Source organism: Hemiscyllium ocellatum, chromosome 6 (assembly GCF_020745735.1).
Source record: "Hemiscyllium ocellatum isolate sHemOce1 chromosome 6, sHemOce1.pat.X.cur, whole genome shotgun sequence".
In the NCBI taxonomy this organism is placed as follows: domain Eukaryota; kingdom Metazoa; phylum Chordata; class Chondrichthyes; order Orectolobiformes; family Hemiscylliidae; genus Hemiscyllium; species Hemiscyllium ocellatum.
The window spans coordinates 108,573,334-108,592,687 of record NC_083406.1 but is presented as its reverse complement, the minus strand read 5'-3'; the positions used below and the strand labels follow the sequence as shown (position 1 = coordinate 108,592,687).

The 19,354-nt window shown below is 40.5% G+C and overlaps 1 protein-coding gene across 3 annotated transcripts in view; it reads left to right on the top strand.

Annotated features, from left to right (window-relative positions):
- cyfip1 (cytoplasmic FMR1 interacting protein 1) overlaps positions 1–19,354 on the top strand; it is a 196,914-nt gene that overhangs the window by 91,883 nt on the left and 85,677 nt on the right. For all 3 annotated transcript variants that reach the window (XM_060826251.1, XM_060826253.1, XM_060826252.1), the window contains exons 18-23: positions 1,701–1,797; positions 1,952–2,028; positions 2,126–2,234; positions 2,600–2,719; positions 5,740–5,939; positions 17,484–17,571. In XM_060826251.1, coding sequence (XP_060682234.1) covers positions 1,701–1,797; positions 1,952–2,028; positions 2,126–2,234; positions 2,600–2,719; positions 5,740–5,939; positions 17,484–17,571 — 691 coding nt within the window. The remainder of the gene's footprint in view (positions 1–1,700; positions 1,798–1,951; positions 2,029–2,125; positions 2,235–2,599; positions 2,720–5,739; positions 5,940–17,483; positions 17,572–19,354) is intronic.

Genomic DNA, 19,354 nt, shown 5'->3' with positions numbered 1-19,354 from the left:
CCACTTTCTTTGACTACACCATTATAGTGCTTATTTGATATTCAGTACAGGATAAGCTGAAATTTCCAAAAATTGCATGTCAGGAAGGCTGATGCCATTTGAAATAACTGCACAGAGGTTGGTATCCTGTCACCAAATCACCCTTTATTGTGGCCAACCAGTTCAGAGTCAGTCCCTTGAACTGAGGAGATTCTAAATCCCTGTTTTTTATGTGTGTATCCCCACACTACCGCCAAACAGTGGTAGTGCTTAGTCATCATCTTACATTATTGCTGTGTCCGAGTAGCTTGTTTTTATCTGGTCTTAATGTTGTGTGACCGTGTGAGGAATTTTAATTTTATCTGCAGACAGCTTGAGAAATTAATATACCTTAAAATTTTTTGCAAGGTTTGTGAAGGTTTGTAGCTCAGGTTGAGTTTTAGGGTGTAGGTTTGCTCGCTGAGCTGTAGGTTTGATATCCAGACGTTTCATTACCTGGCTAGGTAACATCATCAGTGGCGACCTCCAAGTGAAGCGAAGCTGTTGTTTCCTGCTTTCTATTTATAGGCTTGTCCTGGTTGGGGTTCCTGGGGTTTGTGGTGATGTCATTTCCTGTTCATTTTCTGAGGGGTTGATAGATGGTATCTAGATCTGTGTGTTTGTTTGTTGGTTGGAGTGTCAGGCCTCTAGGAATTCTCTGGCATGTCTTTGCTTATCCTGTCCCAGGATAGATGTGTTGTCCCAGTCGAATTGGTGGTTTTTTTTCATCCATGTGTAGGGCTATGAGGGAGAGAGGGTCGTATCTTTTTATGGCTAGCTGGTGTTCGTGTATCCTGGTGGCTAACTTTTTTCCTGTTTGTCCTACGTAGTGTTTGTGGCAGTCCTTGCATGGAATTTTGTAGACGACGTATACGGATACTCAAAACATACAGTCCACAGATTCCTCAAGAACAAACCATGACAAGCAGATCAAACACAGCCAGAAACCCTAACCACCTTACTCTGCATCAAAGAAGTTTCAGAAATGACAGCCAGACTACTAAGACCCCTTGGAATCCTAGTAGCACACAAACCCACCAACACTCTCAAACAAAAACTAACAAACTTAAAAGACCTAGTACAACTCATGGACAAAACCAACGTCATCTACAAAATTCCATGCAAGGACTGCCACAAACACTACGTAGGACAAAAAGGAAGAAAGATAGCCACCAGGATACACGAACACCAGCTAGCCATAAAAAGACACAACCCTCTCTCTCTCGTAGCCCTACACACGGATGAAAAAAATCACCAATTCGATTGGGACAACGCATCTATCCTGGGACAGGCTAAGCAAAGACATGCCAGAGAATTTCTAGAGGCCTGGCACTCCAACCACAACGCCATAAACAAACACACAGATCTAGATGCCATCTGTCAATCCCTCAGAAAATGAACAGGAAATGACATCACCACGAACCCCATCCAGGATAAACCTATAAATAGAAAGCAGGAGACAACAGCTTCACTTTATGTGGAGGTTGCCACTGATGATGTTACCTAGCCAGGTAATGAAAGGTCTAGATATCAAACCCTACAACTTGGTGAGCAAACCTACATCCTATACCTTAAAATTATTTGTGTATTTTAAATATTTTGATTAGCCAGACTGTTGATACTTTGTTTTTGAGAAATAAGTGTTGATTAGTCCCTCTTTAATCGTAATACTTTCTTTATAGGTATGTATTATATTCCTTGGACCTTTACAATGACAGTGCCCATTATGCACTGACTAAATTCAAGAAGCAGTTCCTTTATGATGAGATTGAAGCAGAGGTAATTATTGATGAATTTATTTAGTTAAGTGTAAATATCTTTTTCAATTTTTTAAAATCATTTAATTAAGCATGAGCGTTGAGGCTTTATCTTGGTAATCATTGGTTAAATTCATGTCGGGTGATAATTGTGAAACAATTGTGCTTCTTTTCAGGTAAACCTCTGCTTTGACCAATTTGTATATAAATTGGCTGATCAAATATTTGCTTACTACAAGATTCTGGCAGGAAGGTATTGCTGGAGGCTTCTATTCTAATATTTTAAAATCTGTAGTAAGAGGTTACTGCATTGAACATATTTTACATTAACAACTATTCAATTCTTGTAGCCTCCTTCTGGACAAACGGCTGCGAGCAGAGTGTAAGAATCAGGGAGCTAATATACCTACACCTCCATCAAATAGATATGAGACTTTATTGAAACAAAGACATGTACAGGTGAGAGTTGCTTTTCTTCATTATTGGCCAACTTCCAGACTGCATTTAGCTTCAAAGTAGTCAGTGCAAGGTGGATATCAAGAAGTCTAGTAGGGATTTCAAAAAGAAACATCTTTACCCAATGAATGCTAAATATGGGGAACTTGATACCGTAATGTTTAGGTGAAGTGAATAGTATAGATGTGTTTGAGAGGAAATTAGACTAGTTCTTGAGGGTAAAGAAAATGAAATAGCTAGGATTGTAAATTGTAAAATATGGAAGAAAACTCCAATGAATTATAAACACTGGCATGGACTGATTGGTTTGAATGGCCTATTGCTATGCTATATATCTTATGTAATATTTTAAATTTTTTATATTATAGCTTCTTGGTAGGTCAATAGACCTGAATCGGCTGATCACTCAAAGAATTTCAGCAGCAATGTACAAATCGTTAGAATTGGCAATTACACGATTTGAGAGTGAAGACATCACTTCTATTGTGGTATGTGTACTATATCTTAATGAATTGAGCCTCAGTATTGGTGTTGAGATATTATGTGTACACGTAGACTTATCAGCTCAGTCTGTTATCTTTTTTTTTGCTCCTGTTGCCTAATGAGTGATTCACCTTTCCTGAATTTCATGCTAGTTATTATTAACATTTAGATCGCGTGTAAGTATCTTAACCAATTTGAATAGTTGCTTGGTAGGATACATTTTTTGTACTGAAATAAGCAACTTGTTTGACTTGTGCTCATCTGGACAGAAGCACAATCCTAAAAGGACCAACAATTAATACTGCATGAGAAGAATGTATTAAAAAGGGTGCAAACAGACTCTGGTTGGTAGAGCCTTGACCATGAACATACACTAGGGGACACTTGTCTGCCAAATTTTAATTTAAATCGAAGCAGACATGAGAAAGCAAAAAACAAAAGCTATCTCCAAATTCTTTGTTCAGTTGGAAGAAACAAATTACTTAAATTATATTTTAAAAATTGCTTCTAGCGTACAAAAGTGAGCCATGCTGTGTACCCAACTGATCTTAAATTGTTTTTTTTTGTATAATTCTTAATACATTAGGAATTATTTAGCAAATGCTGTCCAATTGCAGAATTGCTAATGTTAGATACTGTTCTGAATTTTGAAGAAATGCGATAGTGAGCGCAGTCAGTACCATGCAAACAGCCAAAGAGGCCTGTATGGCCTACATGTCTGGTTTTATACTGGCACTCAAAGTCCTATCCCACATCGGTAGCTTAGATTGTGTCGTCACTGGTTCTCTTTTCAGGCCATCTTGCGTTAATATCTTCAAGTTCACTAGAAATGTATGTAGAGTTATGGAAAATTTAAAATAACGCTGTTTTATCTATCTTAATGAACCTCAAATATCCATGTTAGACTCTGCATGTATATTGTTGTCTGCGGTAAATATATTTTCTCATGCTAGATTATCTTGCAAAACAAAATGGGTTTCTGTTATAGAATGCATTGTTTCTCCTTTAACCTAGGTAGGGAGTATTGTGGAAACAAAAGATGTGTTGACTTCTCTGTTTACCATATACTGATATTGGGATTCGAATTCAGATTTCTCCAGTTTCCTCATTTCCCCTCCCCCCACCTTGTCTCAGTCGGTTCCCTCAACTCAGCACCGCCCTCCTAACCTGCAATCCTCTTCCTGACCTCTCCGCCCCCACCCCACTCCGGCCTATCACCCTCACCTTGACCTCCTTCCACCTATCCCACCTCCATCGCCCCTCCCCCTAGTCCCTCCTCCCTACCTTTTATCTCAGCCTGCTTGGCTCTCTCTCTTATTCCTGATGAAGGGCTTATGCTCGAAACGTCGAATTCTCTATTCCTGAGATGCTGCCTAACCTGCTGTGCTTTGACCAGCAACACATTTGCAGCTTTCTATCCCAAGCACCAAAACAAAACATCTCTCATCCTGGAAAGTGTTCAACATTGAGCACTTTATGCTAGAAACAAAAATGGGGATTCTGGTTAACGTCTGAGCTTGGGTGACCAGAGTAGAAAAAGGATTTACTGCTATTCATCAATCTCACATTCAACTTCATTTAGAATTGCATAGAACAGTGCAGGCATTCATAGACAGGATCTGAGTGGGTTGATGACTTGCAAAATAACAGTTAATTAAATCATTTTAAGTATTTTGCAGTTGCATGTCGGGAAATACGCTATTCCCTCTTACTTAAATAGACAAGTAAAATTTGCTGATGTTTCAAATATTGTTAAAATATGTTAGAAAAAGTAAGAAAATCTATTCATTTCCTGATGAGAACCCCACAATGCCTCTAAGTCCAGTCAGTCACTCAACTGGCAGTGATGGGCATCTCTGGGATGAATGACTCCAGCGGCAAAATCCTTACCCACCTGGAGCTTTTTAAAGACATTCTTTCAAAGAATGTGTATGGCACTGGATGACCAGCACTTGTTGACAATTGTTAATTGCCCTCAAGACAGTGGTAGTGAGCTGCCACCACAAGCCTCTGCAGTCTGCCTGGTTTCTGTTGGACAGTGTGTGTCAGGATTTTGATCCAGGGAGTGAAGTGATGACTGTCATTCCAAGTCAAGGTAGGCTATGAAATGGAGGGAAACCTGTAGATGGCAGTGTTCCCTTGTGTCTGCTGAAGCAGAGTCATACAGTTGTACAGCACAGAAACAGACACTTCGGTCCAACTCATCCATGGCGGCCAGGTGCTCTAAATTAATCTAATCCCATTTGCCAACTTTTGGCCCATATCCCCCTCAACCCTTCAAATTCATAGACCCATTTTAAATGTTGTTATTGTACCAGCCTCTACGCACTTCCTCTGGCAGCTCATTCTATCACCCTCTGCGTGAAAAAGTTGCCCCTTAGCTCCCTTTTAACTCTTTCCTCTCTCACCTTAAACCTATGCTCTCTAGCTTTAGACTCCCCTATGCTGGGCAAAAGACCTTGGCTAATCACCTTATCCATGCCCCTCGTGATTTCATAAACCTCTATAAGGTCACTCCTCAGCCTCTACTCTCCAGGGAAAATAGCCCCAGCCTGTTAAGCCTCTCCGTATGGCTGAAACCCTCTAATCCTCACAACATCCTGGTAAATCTTTTCTGAATGCTGTCCATCTTAATAGTATCTTTCCTATAGCAGAACAAACAGAACTGCATATAGTACTCCAGAAGAGACCTCATTATTCTGTACAACCTCCTGTAGCTGCCCTCCAGTCTGATATGGTATAATGGATATTTTCATCATTGTAAAGTAATTTTTTGCTGTTATAACATCAAACAAAAATCTGTGAAATAAGTAGACTTGGTTACAAATTTAAAAAGAGTTACAGGGGTGTGGGACTACATTAGACTATGCTTTCCCTAGCCTTGCATATAGGGTCAAATGGCCTCCTGTTTTATAAGAGTCTATAACTTAATAACACAGTCATTCATTGGAAAAGCTGATTGTCAAAGTTTGTAAGTTGTAGATTTCTAATGTGGAGTATGACTTCTGTTATTTTGGTTCTTCAGGAACTTGAAGGTCTGTTAGAAGTCAACCGTATGAGTCACAAGCTGCTAAGTAAATACTTAACCCTGGACAGTTTTGATGCCATGTTCAGGGAAGCCAATCACAATGTATCTGCACCATATGGAAGAATAACTCTCCATGTTTTCTGGGAGTTGAATTATGATTTCCTTCCAAACTACTGCTACAATGGTTCCACACAAAGGTCTGTATATTTTAAGCAGCTTTTATGTTTATCTCTGGTAACTAGTTCTCAATGACTTGAAGTTTTGTAATGAGCTCATTCATCATTGCATAGAGATTAACAATATTATTTAATTCTGTACTGGGCAAGGCAGATAGTTTAATGTGTATTATTTTCCATTAATTTAATTTAGTTGAATGATGAGCTAAATACAACCTGCTTGGAGCACAGTGATTAATTGTATTTCACCAGAGACTGCCCTGTTTCTTCATTGTATAAACAATTCATGAATCTTTATCTTTGTGATTGTCTTTGAAAAATGTAGCAGCATTCAACAAGAATAATTTAATTTTGCATTTATATGGTGCCTTTATCATTAAGCACCCCAAGAATGTTTCACAGATTTAATCTGATAAATGTTGAAACTGAATGGTCGAAAATTTTAGAATGGTTCTTAAAAGCTTAAAAATCAAAAATGGTTGATTTTTAAGAATAGCAAGGTGGAGATGGAGAAAAGTTTACAGACAAAATTCTAAAGCTTCAATATTAGACAGCTGCCAATGATGGGACAAAGGGAGTGGGGGATTCCCAGATGTCAAGATTTGCATGAACCCGATGTTGTTGAAGTGTTTTCATGCTGAAAGAGGTTATAGAGATGGTAAGTGATGTAATCGAGAATAGGTTGAGTTCAGAAGGTCCATTTTTAAAGAAGAGTTTGTGGACGGAAATTGCCATAGGTAGTGAGCATGGTTGTAATTAATAATTGGGACTTGGTTCAACTCAGTACCTGGAGAGCAGAACAATATAATTTACCTCATTGTGTTTGCATCAGATCACATTCTCACTGCATTTTGCTTCCCATGTCTTGAATTTGCTGTGGACTATGTTTATTGACTCTTGCTTTGTTTAGTCCCCTGTCTGCTTCCTGCTCACTGAGGTCAAGGTGTGGACAGAGTGAGGGATTGGAAACAAGCAGCACGTGGGAGGGAAAAGCAGTGGCAAGCGAGAATGAGAAGGAAGCAATAACTAGGAGAGAAAATGGTGCTAAAGAAAAAAGGGAGCTAGAAAAGGAGGTAGGTTTGTAGGAGGGAGGGAATGGGTGAGAGTGGAGGTAGCGGTGATCAAGAGGTAAATAGAAATAGTACGTTACTAAGTAGAATAAGTAACATTTCAGGTCAGGAACGCAGCACATCCTTTGTACGTGTTTTCTTCTGGAAAAGTGATATTCATTCTTTAGGGTCGCATTTGATATACTAATCAAGGGATAGCTATACCTTCCTTAGTCAACTTTCCATGGACTAACAACCTCTTTGTGTAAGGCAGTTTACCGTATCTCACTCCTTGCACTTATTAAGAACATTCATTTATTGATCTTGAGTTTTATTTAATTCATTTGATGGGGTGAGGATGTCACTGGCTAGGCCAGCATTTATTGCCAATCCCTAATTGCCCAAAGAGGAGGTCTGGAGTCGCACATTGGCCAAACCAGGTAATGATGGCACTTCCCTTCCTTAAAGGACATTGGTTTTCACATGGATCCTACCTTCCCCAGATCGGGTGAGGTGGGTTATTGTTTATAGGACTGTTAAAGACCACATCTCTTGGAATCTCCCCTCCACATCTTCCCTCCTCACAACCCCTCAGCCCCTCAAAGATCTGTTTCTTCCTTTGTCAAAATCCACCAACAGAACTGCCCTGGCAGACCCATTGTTTCCGCTGTTCCTGCCTCACTGAACTTATTTCTTCTGATCCTGATTCTTTCTCACTCACCCCTTGTTCAGGCTCTCTGCTTCTGTGAAGAGTATACAAACCACCACTGACGAACTGTCATATAGGACTTCATTTCTCTGTCCACAGATGCTGCCAGACCTGCTGAGTTTCTTTAGTATTTTCTGCTGTTGATCATGAAAGAATGTTGATTCTAATTCTTAATGGTATCTGGGAATAGTTGGAGATAACATGATATCGCCATTTTTAGTCCCCTTGGTTAGAGAGTCCAGGGAGAGCAGTTGCTGTTATAGTGACCTTATTGAGTTGTTAAAGTTTCTTAATATACATTGCATCACAGTGGGACAGCTTTACTACTGGTGGTTCAGTAAGGTCTCTTAGCAGATGTCATGACCAACCTGTGTCTCCAGATTCATAGCAATGTGATTGAAACTGTTCTCTCAAATAGCTGAGGATGCCAATCAGTTCAAAGGCAATTGGGGCTGGACATCAAAAGGTCTTGACTGCAATCCCCACATCGATCGAAGGAACAAAAAAAATCTCTACTCATGTTCCAGGTGGAGCATAAGTTCAGGAATAAACCATTCTGTTGATTGAGCCAGCCCTGCCATTCTATGCTAAAATGGCTGATTGAACACTTCAATATCCTTTACCGACCCCATCAGCATAACCATAATCCTGTCTGTTCTTGGTCATCACTGATAGTGCTAAGAAGACTTTGTATCTCTAAATGAACATTATGAATTATATTTCTTACAGTACTATACAGAAGTAAAAGCCATAGATGCACATATCTCCAAGTGCAACTGTGGACTCCCAAGTTATGTAGTTTGCATGGATGTGGAACAACTGCATGTGTACATGTCTTTTGCTAAATTAAAATGCAAATTGATTTTCAGTCATAATTGATTTTCTGAACTATTTGTATTGGAGATTTTAACTTTCTCAAACTTACACTGTTAGCACAAACAGAACAGACAGGCCTGTCAAAATTCTACTTATTAGTGCAGAAAATTAACATCCATTTGTTCTGCACTAACGTCATCTTGCTGAAGGAAGGCATAAATTAGAATATTTGCAGAACTTCAGACAACCAACCATCTGGCGAAGGTTTCTTCCGGTTCAGTTGACATCCATGCTGTTGTGTTAGCTTGGTTTTATTTTGGAATTATTCCTGATGACAGCAGCACTCTTAGATGCTGACACATGGATGATGATAATTTTACTTTGGCCTTTTAATCATAAAAAGCATTAAAGGTATTCCATTGCTGAGATGTTCATAGACATTAGCAAGTTACTGGACCAGCTCGTAAATGTTCCAGATAAGTTTTGCACGGCAATGAGGTTCATATATATTTGTTTGCATTTTATTATGTTTTTAAAAGTCAGTACCAAGTGAGAATGGTGGCTGCTTTGTTTTAAGCTTCAGCTCATTAACACTTTTTGACCCGCCATAACAATCTGTCTGTCAAGTTAAAATAGGAGGAAGTGAGGACTGCTGGAGAATTGACATTTTGCGCATAAATCCTTCATCAGCATGTCAAATTAAAATATTTCCTTTAACAGCAGCTATTTTACTCATTGCTGTTTAATTGAAGAACTGATTGGAAGTCTGATTATTTATTGTTCCACTTCTACTGGTTGCATTTAGAGAGTGCTAAAGTGTGCAGGAATAATACTTTTTAGTCTTTATAGCTGACCTGTAGTAAATGCATTTTGTATGCCCCTACAACTTGTGGTAGCTTTTCTTTTACCATTTGGTGCCACATTTATAATGCAATACAATTCGACTGATGAGCTAATTGTAGTGCACATACAGAGGTTAGTCTTTTGTGTGTTGAGTTACTTAGCTGACTCTTTGCTGCATGTCACTTGAACAGTCAGGGCAAGCAGAGACACGGTAGGACTAATAAATTAAACTGCATTTATTTCAATGCAAGGGGCCTAAATAGGGAAGGCAGATGAACTCATGGCATGGTTAGGAACATGGGACTGCAATATCATAGTAATTACAGAAACATGGCTCAAGGATGGACAGGACTGGCAGCTTAATGTTCAAGGTACAAATGCTACAGGAAGAATAGAAAGGGAGGCAAGAGAGAAGGGGGAGTGGTGTTTTTGATCCGGGATCGCATTACAGCTGTGCTGAGGGAGGATATTCCTGGAAATACATCCAGGGAAGTTATTTGGGTGGAACTGAGAAATAAGAAAGGGATGATCACCTTATTGGGATTGTATTATAGACCCCCTAATAGCCAGCAGGAAATTGAGAAACAAATTTGTAAGGAGATCTCAGCTATCTGTAAGAATAATAGGGTAGTTATGATAGAGACTGGGACTGCCATTGTGTTCAGGGTTTAGATGGAGCGGAACTTGTTAAGCATGTGCAAGAAAATTTTCTGATTCAGTATGTGGATGTACCTAAGAGAGAAGGTGCAAACTTGACCTACTCTTAGGAAATAAGGCAGGGCAGGTGACTGAGGTGTCAGTGGGGGAGCACTTTGGGGCCAGCGACGATAATTATATTAGATTTAAAATAGTGATGAAAAAAGATAGACCAGATGTAAAAATTGAAGTTCTAAATTGGAGAAAGGCCAATTTTGACGGTATTAGGCAAGCACTTTCAAAAGCTGATTGGGGGCAGATGTTCACAGGTAAAGGGATAGCTGGAAAATGGGAAGCCTTCAGAAATGAGATAACAAGAATCCAGAGAAAGTATATTCCTGTCAGGGTGAAAGGGAAGGCTGGTAGGTAAAGGGAATGCTGGATGACCAAAGAAATTGACGGTTTGGTTAAGGAAAAGAAGAAAGCATATGAAAGGTATAGATAGGATAGATCGAGTGAATCCTTAGAAGAGTATAAAGACAGTAAGAGTATACTTGAGAGAAATCAGCACGACGAAAAGGGGACATGAGATAGCTTTGGCAAATATAATTAAGGAGAATCCAAAAGGTTTTTACAAATATATTAAGGACAAAAGGATAACTAGGGAGAGAATAGGGCCCCTCAAGGATCAGCAAGAAAATGGAGCTGCAGAAAATGGGGGAGATACTAAACAAGTATTTGCATCAGTATTTACTGTAAAAAAGGATATGGAAGATATAGAATGTAGGGAAATAGATGGTGACACCTTGCAAAATGCCTCTATTACAGAGGAGGAAGTGCTGGATATCTTGAAATGTATAAAGGTGGATAAATCCCCAGGAACTGATCAGGTGTACCCTAGAACCCTGTGGACCTGCAAAGGACCTCTACTGTTCTTCATCCTCAGAAGAATTCATACACTAAAACAGTTCTTCCTAGCCATATTGGAAATTAAAGACAGTAAGTACCAAAAACTTTCATGTCCTTACCCCCACACTCCGGATTCCTCAACCATTCCAGTATCTTCCATCGGCCTCTGGAACCGCTCAGGTGCCATTACCCACGTGGCTGCTGCAGCAACTGCCGCCGCGAACCATGACGTCACTTCCGCCCCCACCGACCATGCAGCCTCCACGATTGCGGCCCAGACAACACACCTGATGTGGCCTCCTCTACGTTAGGCAGACAGGCCACCTACTTGCGGAACATTTCAGAGAACACCTCTGGGACATCCTCACCAACCAACCCAACCGCCCCATGGCTGAACACTTTAACTCCCCCTCCCACTCACCAATGACATGCAAGTCCTTGGCCGCCTCCATTGCCAGACCATGACAGCACGACGCCTGGAGGAAGAGTGCCTCATCTTCCGCCTAGGAACCCTCCAACCACAAGGGATGAATGCAGATTTCTCCAGCTTCCTCATTTCCCCTCCCCCCCAACTTATCTCAGTCCCAACCCTCGGACTCGGCACCGCCTTCTTGACCTGCAATCTTCTTCCCGACCTCTCCGTCCCCACCCCCTCTCCGGCCTATTACCCTCACCTGAACCTCCTTCCACCTATCGCATTCCCAACGCCCCTCCCCCAAGTCCCTCCTCCCTACCTTTTATCTTAGCCTACTTGGCACACCTTCCTCATTCCTGAAGAAGGGCTTGTGCCCAAAACATCGATTCTCCTGCTCCTTGGATTCTGCCTGACCTGCTGCGCTTTTCCAGCAACACATTTTTCAGCTTTAACCCTGTGGGAAGCTAGATAAGTGATTGCTGAGCCTCTTGCTGAGGTATTTGTATCATTGATAGTCACAAGTGAGATGCTGGAAGATTAGAGGTTGGAAAACGTGGTGCCACTGTTTAAGAAAGGTGGTAAGGACAACCAGGGAACTATAGACCAGTGAACCTGACGTCAATGGTGGGCAAGTTGTTGGAGGGAATCCTGAGGGACAGGGTGTACATGTATTTGGAAAGGCAAGAACTGATTCAGAATAGTCAACATGGCTTTGTGCGTGGGAAATCATGTCTCACAAACTTGATTGAGTTTTTTTGAGGAAGTAACAAAGAGCATTGATAGGTCAGCGGTAGATGTGATTAATATGGACTTCAGTAAAGTATTTGACAAGGTTCCCCATGGGAGACTGGTTAGCAAGGTTAAATCTCATGGAATACAGGGAGAACTAGCCATTTGGATACAGAACTGGCTCAAAGGTAGAAGACGCGGATGTTGGTGGAGGGTTGTTTTTCAGAGTGGAGGCCTGTGACCAGTAGAGTGCCATAAAGATGGGTGCTGGGTCCTCTACTTTTTGTCATTTACATAAATGATTTGGATGCGAGCATAAGAGGTACAGTTAGTAAGTTTGCAGATGACACCAAAATTGAAGGTGTAGTGGACAGCCAAGAAGGTAACCTCGGATTACAACAAGATCTTGACCAGATGGGCCAATGGGCTGAGAAATAGCAGATGGAGTTTAATTCAGATAAATGCGAGGTACTGCATTTAGGGAAAGAAAATCTTAGGACTTATGCACTTAATGGTAAGGTCCTAGGGAGTATTGCTGAACAAAGAGACCTTGGAGTGCAGGTTCATAGCTCCTTGAAAGTGGAGTCGCAGGTAGATAGGATAGTGAAGAAGGCGCTTGGTATGCTTTCCTTTATTGGTCAGAGTATTGAGTACAGGAGTTGGGAGGTCATGTTGCGGCTGTACAGGACAGTGGTAAGGCCACTGTTGGAATATTGCGTGCAATTCTAGTCTCCTTCCTATCGCAAAGATGTTGTGAAACCTGAAAGGATTCAGAAAAGATTAACAAGGATATTGCCAGGGTTGGAAGATTTGAGCTATAGGGAGAGGCTGAACAGGCTGGGGCTGTTTTCCCTGGAGCGTTGGAGTCTGAGGAGTGACCTACAAAATTGGGGGGCATGGCTGTCTGGATCGAGAATTGGCTGGTTGACAGAAGGCAGAGTGTGATTGTAAATGGAAAGTATTCTGCCTGGAGGACACTGTTGAGTGGGGTTCCGCAGAGCTCCGTACTGGGCCTCTGCTCTTAGTAGTTTTTATAAATGACTTGGATGAGGATATTGAGGGGTGGGTTAGTAAATTTGTAGATGACACAAAGGTTGGAGGTGTCGTTGATAGTATAGAAGGCTACTGCAGCACGACATAGACAGGATGCAGGGCTGGGCTGAGAAATGGCAGATGGAGTTCAACCTGGATAAATGCAAAGTGATGCATTTTGGAAGGTTGAACTCGAATGCTGAATATAGGATTAAAGACCAGATTCTTGATAGTGTGGAGGAACAGAGGGATCTGGGTGTGCAAGTACATAGATCCCTCAAAGTTGCCACCCAAGTGAATAGGGTTGTTAAGAAAGCATATGGTGTTTTGGCTTTCATCAACAGGGGGATAGAGTTTAAGAGCCCTGAGGTTTTGCTGTAGCTCTACAAGTCCCTGGTGAGGCCACACTTGGAATATTGTGTCCAGTTCTGGTCGACCTAACATAGGAAAGTTACAGAGGCTTTGGAGAGGGTGCAAAGAAGGTTTACCAGGATGCTGCCTGGACTGGAGGGCTTGCCTTATGAAGAAAGGTTGAATAGGCTCCGACTTTTCTCTCTGGAGAGAAGGAGGAAGAGAGGAGACCTGATCGAGGTGTACAAAATAATGAGAGGAATAGATAGTCAATAGCCAGGGACTTTTCCCCCGGGCAGGATTGACTGATATGAGAAGTCATAGTTTGAAGTTATTAGGAGGAAGTTATAAAGAAGACGTCAGAGGTAGGTGTTTTACACAGAGTTGTGAATGCATGGAATGCGTTACCGGTGGTGGTGGTGGAAGCAGAGTCATTGAGGACATTTAAGCTACTGCTGGAGATGCACATGGATAACAGTGAGTTGAGGGGTGCGTAGGTTGTTACTACATTTTACATTAGGATTAAATCTCAGCACAACATCGTGGGCCAAAGGACCTGTTCTGTGCTGTACTTTTCTATGTTCTATGAATAGGATAAATAGGCAAAGTCTTTTCCCTGGGGTAGGGAGTCCAGAAGTAGAGTGCACAGATTTAGGGTGAGAGGGGAAAGACATAAAAGAGACCGAAGGGGCAACTACTTCACACAAAGGGTGGTACGTGTATGGAATGAGCTGTCAGAGGAAGTGGTGGAGGCTGGTACAATTGCAACATTTAAAAGGCATCTGGATGGGTATATGAATAGAAAGGGTTTGAAAGGATTTGGGCCGGGTGCTGGCAGGTGGGACTAGATGGGGTTGGGATATCTGATTGGCATGGACAGGTTGGACGGAAGGGTCTGTTTCCTTGCTGTATATCTCTATGACTCTTAATGAGGCAGAGAGCACAATAGCAGGTAGGTGATGTTGAACTCTTTTAAGATACTTGTTAGGCTACAGCTGAAGTATGGAGTTGTGTATATTGTGGATGCCATAAAGCAAGAACAATGTGAATATATTAGTGAGAGTGCCGAAACAATTTACAAGAATGGTGCTAGGCGTGAGAAACTTAGGAGGACAGATTGAAGAAGTTGGAATGACTTCCTTGGAGAGGAGATGATAGAGGGGCAATTTGGTAGAAGTTTTCAAATTCTTGAGTGACTGAATTGAGTAAATAGGGAGAAGCTGTTCCCACCTGTGAAAGAAACAAAAATGAAGCCACCTGAATTTAATGTGATGTGTAAATAAAACAAGAGTGATATGAGAAAAAAGATTTTTCACATGGTCATTAGTTAGTGAGAAAATGTGCAGGAAGCAGGTTCAATTGAGGCATCGACAGCATTGGATAATTAGTTTGATAGAAACGCATGTGAGCAGATGAGAAAAAGGCAGGAGATTGGCTCTTGGTAATGGATCAGTGGTGCTGGAAGAGCACAGCAGTTCAGGCAGCATCCAAAGTACAGCGAAATCGACATTTCGGGCAAAAGCCCTTCATCTAGGTAATGGAAATGGTGGGGGCATGACGAGCTGAATGGCATTCTGCACTGCAATAAATCTAAGTTTGTAAAGATCATTGTATTGACAGCCCATATAGTTCAACTAGTTCCAATTTAACATATGAAATTTGAAGGTAAGAATAAATATGTTTAAGATAAATACATCACTGAAAGTTTCAGATGTCAGCAGTTCATTGATAACTTTACGGAATTATTCATGTTGAGGTTTTTATGAGCAATAATTCCCTGTTAGCTGAGACTTGAGCCCACCAGTTTCATCCCTGAGCTTTCACAGTGGAAAATGGAAAACTGTCCTTTACCATTTCTCACATATATTCCATTTCAGGTTTGTTCCTGAGGTGACAGACCAGAGACACAAAAAAAACACATGTAGACAGCTTTGAATAAATATACCTAGCAAAGCAGAATTTGTCTTAATTGTAATTGGTGTTAGTCAGGTCAATATTTTGCTTTGCCATTAAGGAAAACAAAAAGCTAAAACAAGGAAAACCATGCTTCAGTTTTAAACACTCCTTGGCAGTATTTGAAATTCAAAGAAAAAAATTAGCATCTTGAAAAATTTAAACTAAAGTTTATCACTTCTTGAACCTTTTATTAAGTGCTCTTGATCAATTGTTTTAATTAGCCTGCTATTACTGTGGCTCAAACGGCTCCATTGACAATAATGAAGACTAATATATACTTGTATACTTGATGAGTTTGGAATAAGATATGTAATTTGCTGACGTGGAGTAACAAGAAAGCGTGATCTTTTAGACATTGTTGAATTTGCCTCGTCCCAGATGATTCGAATATGTATAGATATAGTATATTCTGAAGGGAGGGTAAGTGAGAATTATGGATAGATTTTAGATATTCAGGAGAGTAATTTGTATTTATTGTAGTAACTTTCAATTCTATTCCAGCCAGATATTCAAAACGTATATCAAACATTTGAATCTGGAAATGAATTCGTATTTCCCAGTTTGCAGATGACAAAATTAGGTGAAAGTGAGAGCTATGAGGAAGATGCAAAGAGACTTCAAAGACATTTAGAGAAGCTGGGTGGGCAAAAATAAGTCAGATTGAATGTACTCTGGACTCATGTGAGCTTCTTAGGCACTCGAGAAGTTTGATACACTTCAGGACAAAGCAGCCTGCTTGACATTGCATCCATCGTTGCTGCTGAGTTGCTGCAGTTTTTGCTGTCTATAGGTTTCACAGCAGAAATTTACCAAAGATCCTTTCAAACGCACAGTCGCTTCCATTTAGAAGGACAAGGGCAACACTTTTTGTTCCCCTTCAAGCCCCTCACCATCCTGACTTGGAAATATATCGTCATTCCTTCACTTACTGGATTAAAATCCTGGAATTCCCTCCCTAAGGACATTGTAGGTCTACTGACTGCACGTTGATTTCAGCGGTTCATGAAGACAGCTTGCTACCACCTTCTCAAGGGCCACGCAGGACAGTCAATAAATGTTGCCTAACCAATGACTGTGAATTAAAAATAAAAGCAGAATTACTGGGATTTTCGTTAATAGTGAGAAGCTAGAAAGTGTAGGGACTTCAAAGAGATTTGGATGTCCTTGTTCATGAGACATTAAAAATTAACATCTACATATGGCAAGAGATTAAGAATAGAAACAGTGTGCATCCTTTAATTAAAGTAATTTGAATATAGTAGGGAAAGATGTTTTGCTTGACTTTTAATTAAAATTTCACCATCTGTCATGGTGGGTTGAAAATCCACACCCCAAGAACATTATCCTAGGCTCTCGATTACTCGTCCAATGGCATTAAGATTCTGCCACTACTTTCACTACTCTGGAAGATTTGGGCCTTGTTGAAAATGAGACAGGTTGCTTGCCAAGAAATCCTAAGCACTGACCTTGTGGTAGCATTGTTTGTATGACTGGTGCAGTTCAGTTTCCAGCCGGTGGTGAACCGGAGATGATGAGTGTGTATTAATTCAGCAATCGGAATGCCCCTGAATGTCGAGGAGCAATGTTGGATTCTTTCTTGTTGGGGATAATGATTGCCCAGCACTTGTGTGGCACAAATATTACATGTCACTTGTCAGCCCAACTATAAATGTTATCTGGATCTTACTGCATATGGACACATGTCATAATTATCTGATTAGTGACAGATTAGTTTTTAGTTCAGGATTTATTAATTGAATTTAAATTCCACCAGCTATCCTGGTGGGCTTTTGAACCCAAGTCCGGAGAAATTAGTCTTGGACATTACAGCAATGCCATTGCCTAACTCATCATTTGTAACAGCAACTGGTAGAGGCCGTTATATTGATTTCTGCCAGTCACCTATCCCAGGTACCACTATCATTAACTTTGCTTAAACCGAAGGACTGAATCCAAGATCTTCCTGGTCTCTTCAATATTTGTTTAAACTATAGAAGAGCTTCATTTTATGTTTTTGTTTTATGTAGAATGCATTTGCACCGTGTGCCATGATGTAATAACACTTATGTGTTCCTTTCAGTGACACATTGCGTCTTTAATTATTATTCCTTTTCTCACAGGTTTGTGCGTACTGTGCTGCCCTTCTCTCAAGAGTTTCAAAGAGATAAACAACCTAATGCACAGCCTCAGTATTTATATGGAACTAAGGTTAGTGCATTCTACATCGTTTTATTTTAATTGTTTTCATTTTGGAGAGACTGAATAAAACCATATTTGAACACTGATTAAATGTTGAAGGAACCTGTCTTTTTTAATCAGCTGAATGTTATTTGACCATGTAAAGGAGTTTCTTCCATTTTGAGGAGGTATCAACAAACCAAGTGTGGCTAAGATCTCTCAGTGAGCATTCTCTGTAATGAACAGAGTACCTAAAATATAATTGTGAAAATCAATGTGTTGAACAAAATACATGAAACAGTTATCAAAGTTGTAGTAGCAACTTTGGGGGGAGCGGGGGGAGTGGCTGGGGGTGATGATACATCTGACTGCTGCATTGGTGTGTTTAACCTAGCAGTCTGAACTCATGTGGGAAGGAAGAAAAAGTTAATTTTAGACAAATAGGCAATAGCAGTGTAGTTGAGTGTATATTACTGGGTCTTAATTGTCTGATGTGCTGTCTATGTTTGTCACAAGCCAAAGTCTATTCTGTATTTAAATAATAAACTGGCATTTACATAGTAACTTCCATGGACATGCTAAAACTCTTCATAAGAGTTTATTACATTAATTATTTTTCAGATCTAGTCAGTGATGTTCCTTAGGCAGGTGCAAGATAGTCCAATTTCCACAGTCTTAAAACATATTCAGCATCAGAACCAGTAACCTCATTTGATGGTGTTGCATGACAAATGTGTGACAGCCAGGGGATTTTATATCATCATGCAACCTTCCATTTACATAACATAATGGATATGCAGCAAAATCATTGCATATGGGAATGAGGTAGTTCCATATAATGTACTTTTGTTGATGGCTGATGAGACCAATCTAAGAGAGACAGAATTTGTGACAATTGGTGTGTATGAAGTGCTGATCAGGTGTCACTGTGGGCTGTGGTTTCAGTAATGACATCTACTGCAAAACCACTAATCATTCTGGTGGTGCACACTGGCCCACAGGTGATGTTATCATGTCCCCCTGTCACTGACATTTTCTCAAATACAGTGATCAATGTTTTCATGCTGTGCTGGCAAACATCCTTAAAGCAAATCTGATTGTGTCCTACTGGAATTCAGGCTGAGTCCCATTGCTTTCCGAAAATCCTTTGGAATGCATCATTCTCCCATCTTGTGATTATGTCTGAACTAGCAAAATCCTTTCACTATAATGTCAGTCAATATGCGGTATGTCTGAATAGACCGCAGCCCTGATGTTGACCCACATTTATGTTCTCAAGATGTGGAGTGGATCTTGAACATTTGACCTTCTGACTCAGAGGTGAGTGCTGTTGTATTAGGATACAACTGTATTTACATTGGATTTATGCTAGCTGTTGCATTTTTGGATGAACAAAGTTCAGGACGTAAGGCATTTCTGTATGGGGCCAGAGTATGCAAGGTCAGGATGTGTATACAACCAGAAGTTAGGATAACTTAAGGCTGGAACTGTACCCGCGAAAGAACACGATAGTTCAAGTAAAGTTCTAAGTTTGTATGTTCTTTAGATTTCCTTGTCCTAGAACTTTAAATATTTTATAGACATTATTGACTTTCTAGTTGGATTGGAAAAATAGTTCCAAGCAGTATCATGCATTCCTCTCACTGCTTTTTACTCAGTATGAAGTCCCAAAGAATTTCCGAGCAGTTACTACTGTGTCCCGTAGTCTCTGTTAATTGTAGCAATTTGTAAAAGCAGATTGCAAATGGATATAGAATGCTGGAAATTTACAAATGGAGCATAGGCAGGAAAGCCCAGGTAAACACTGAAGACA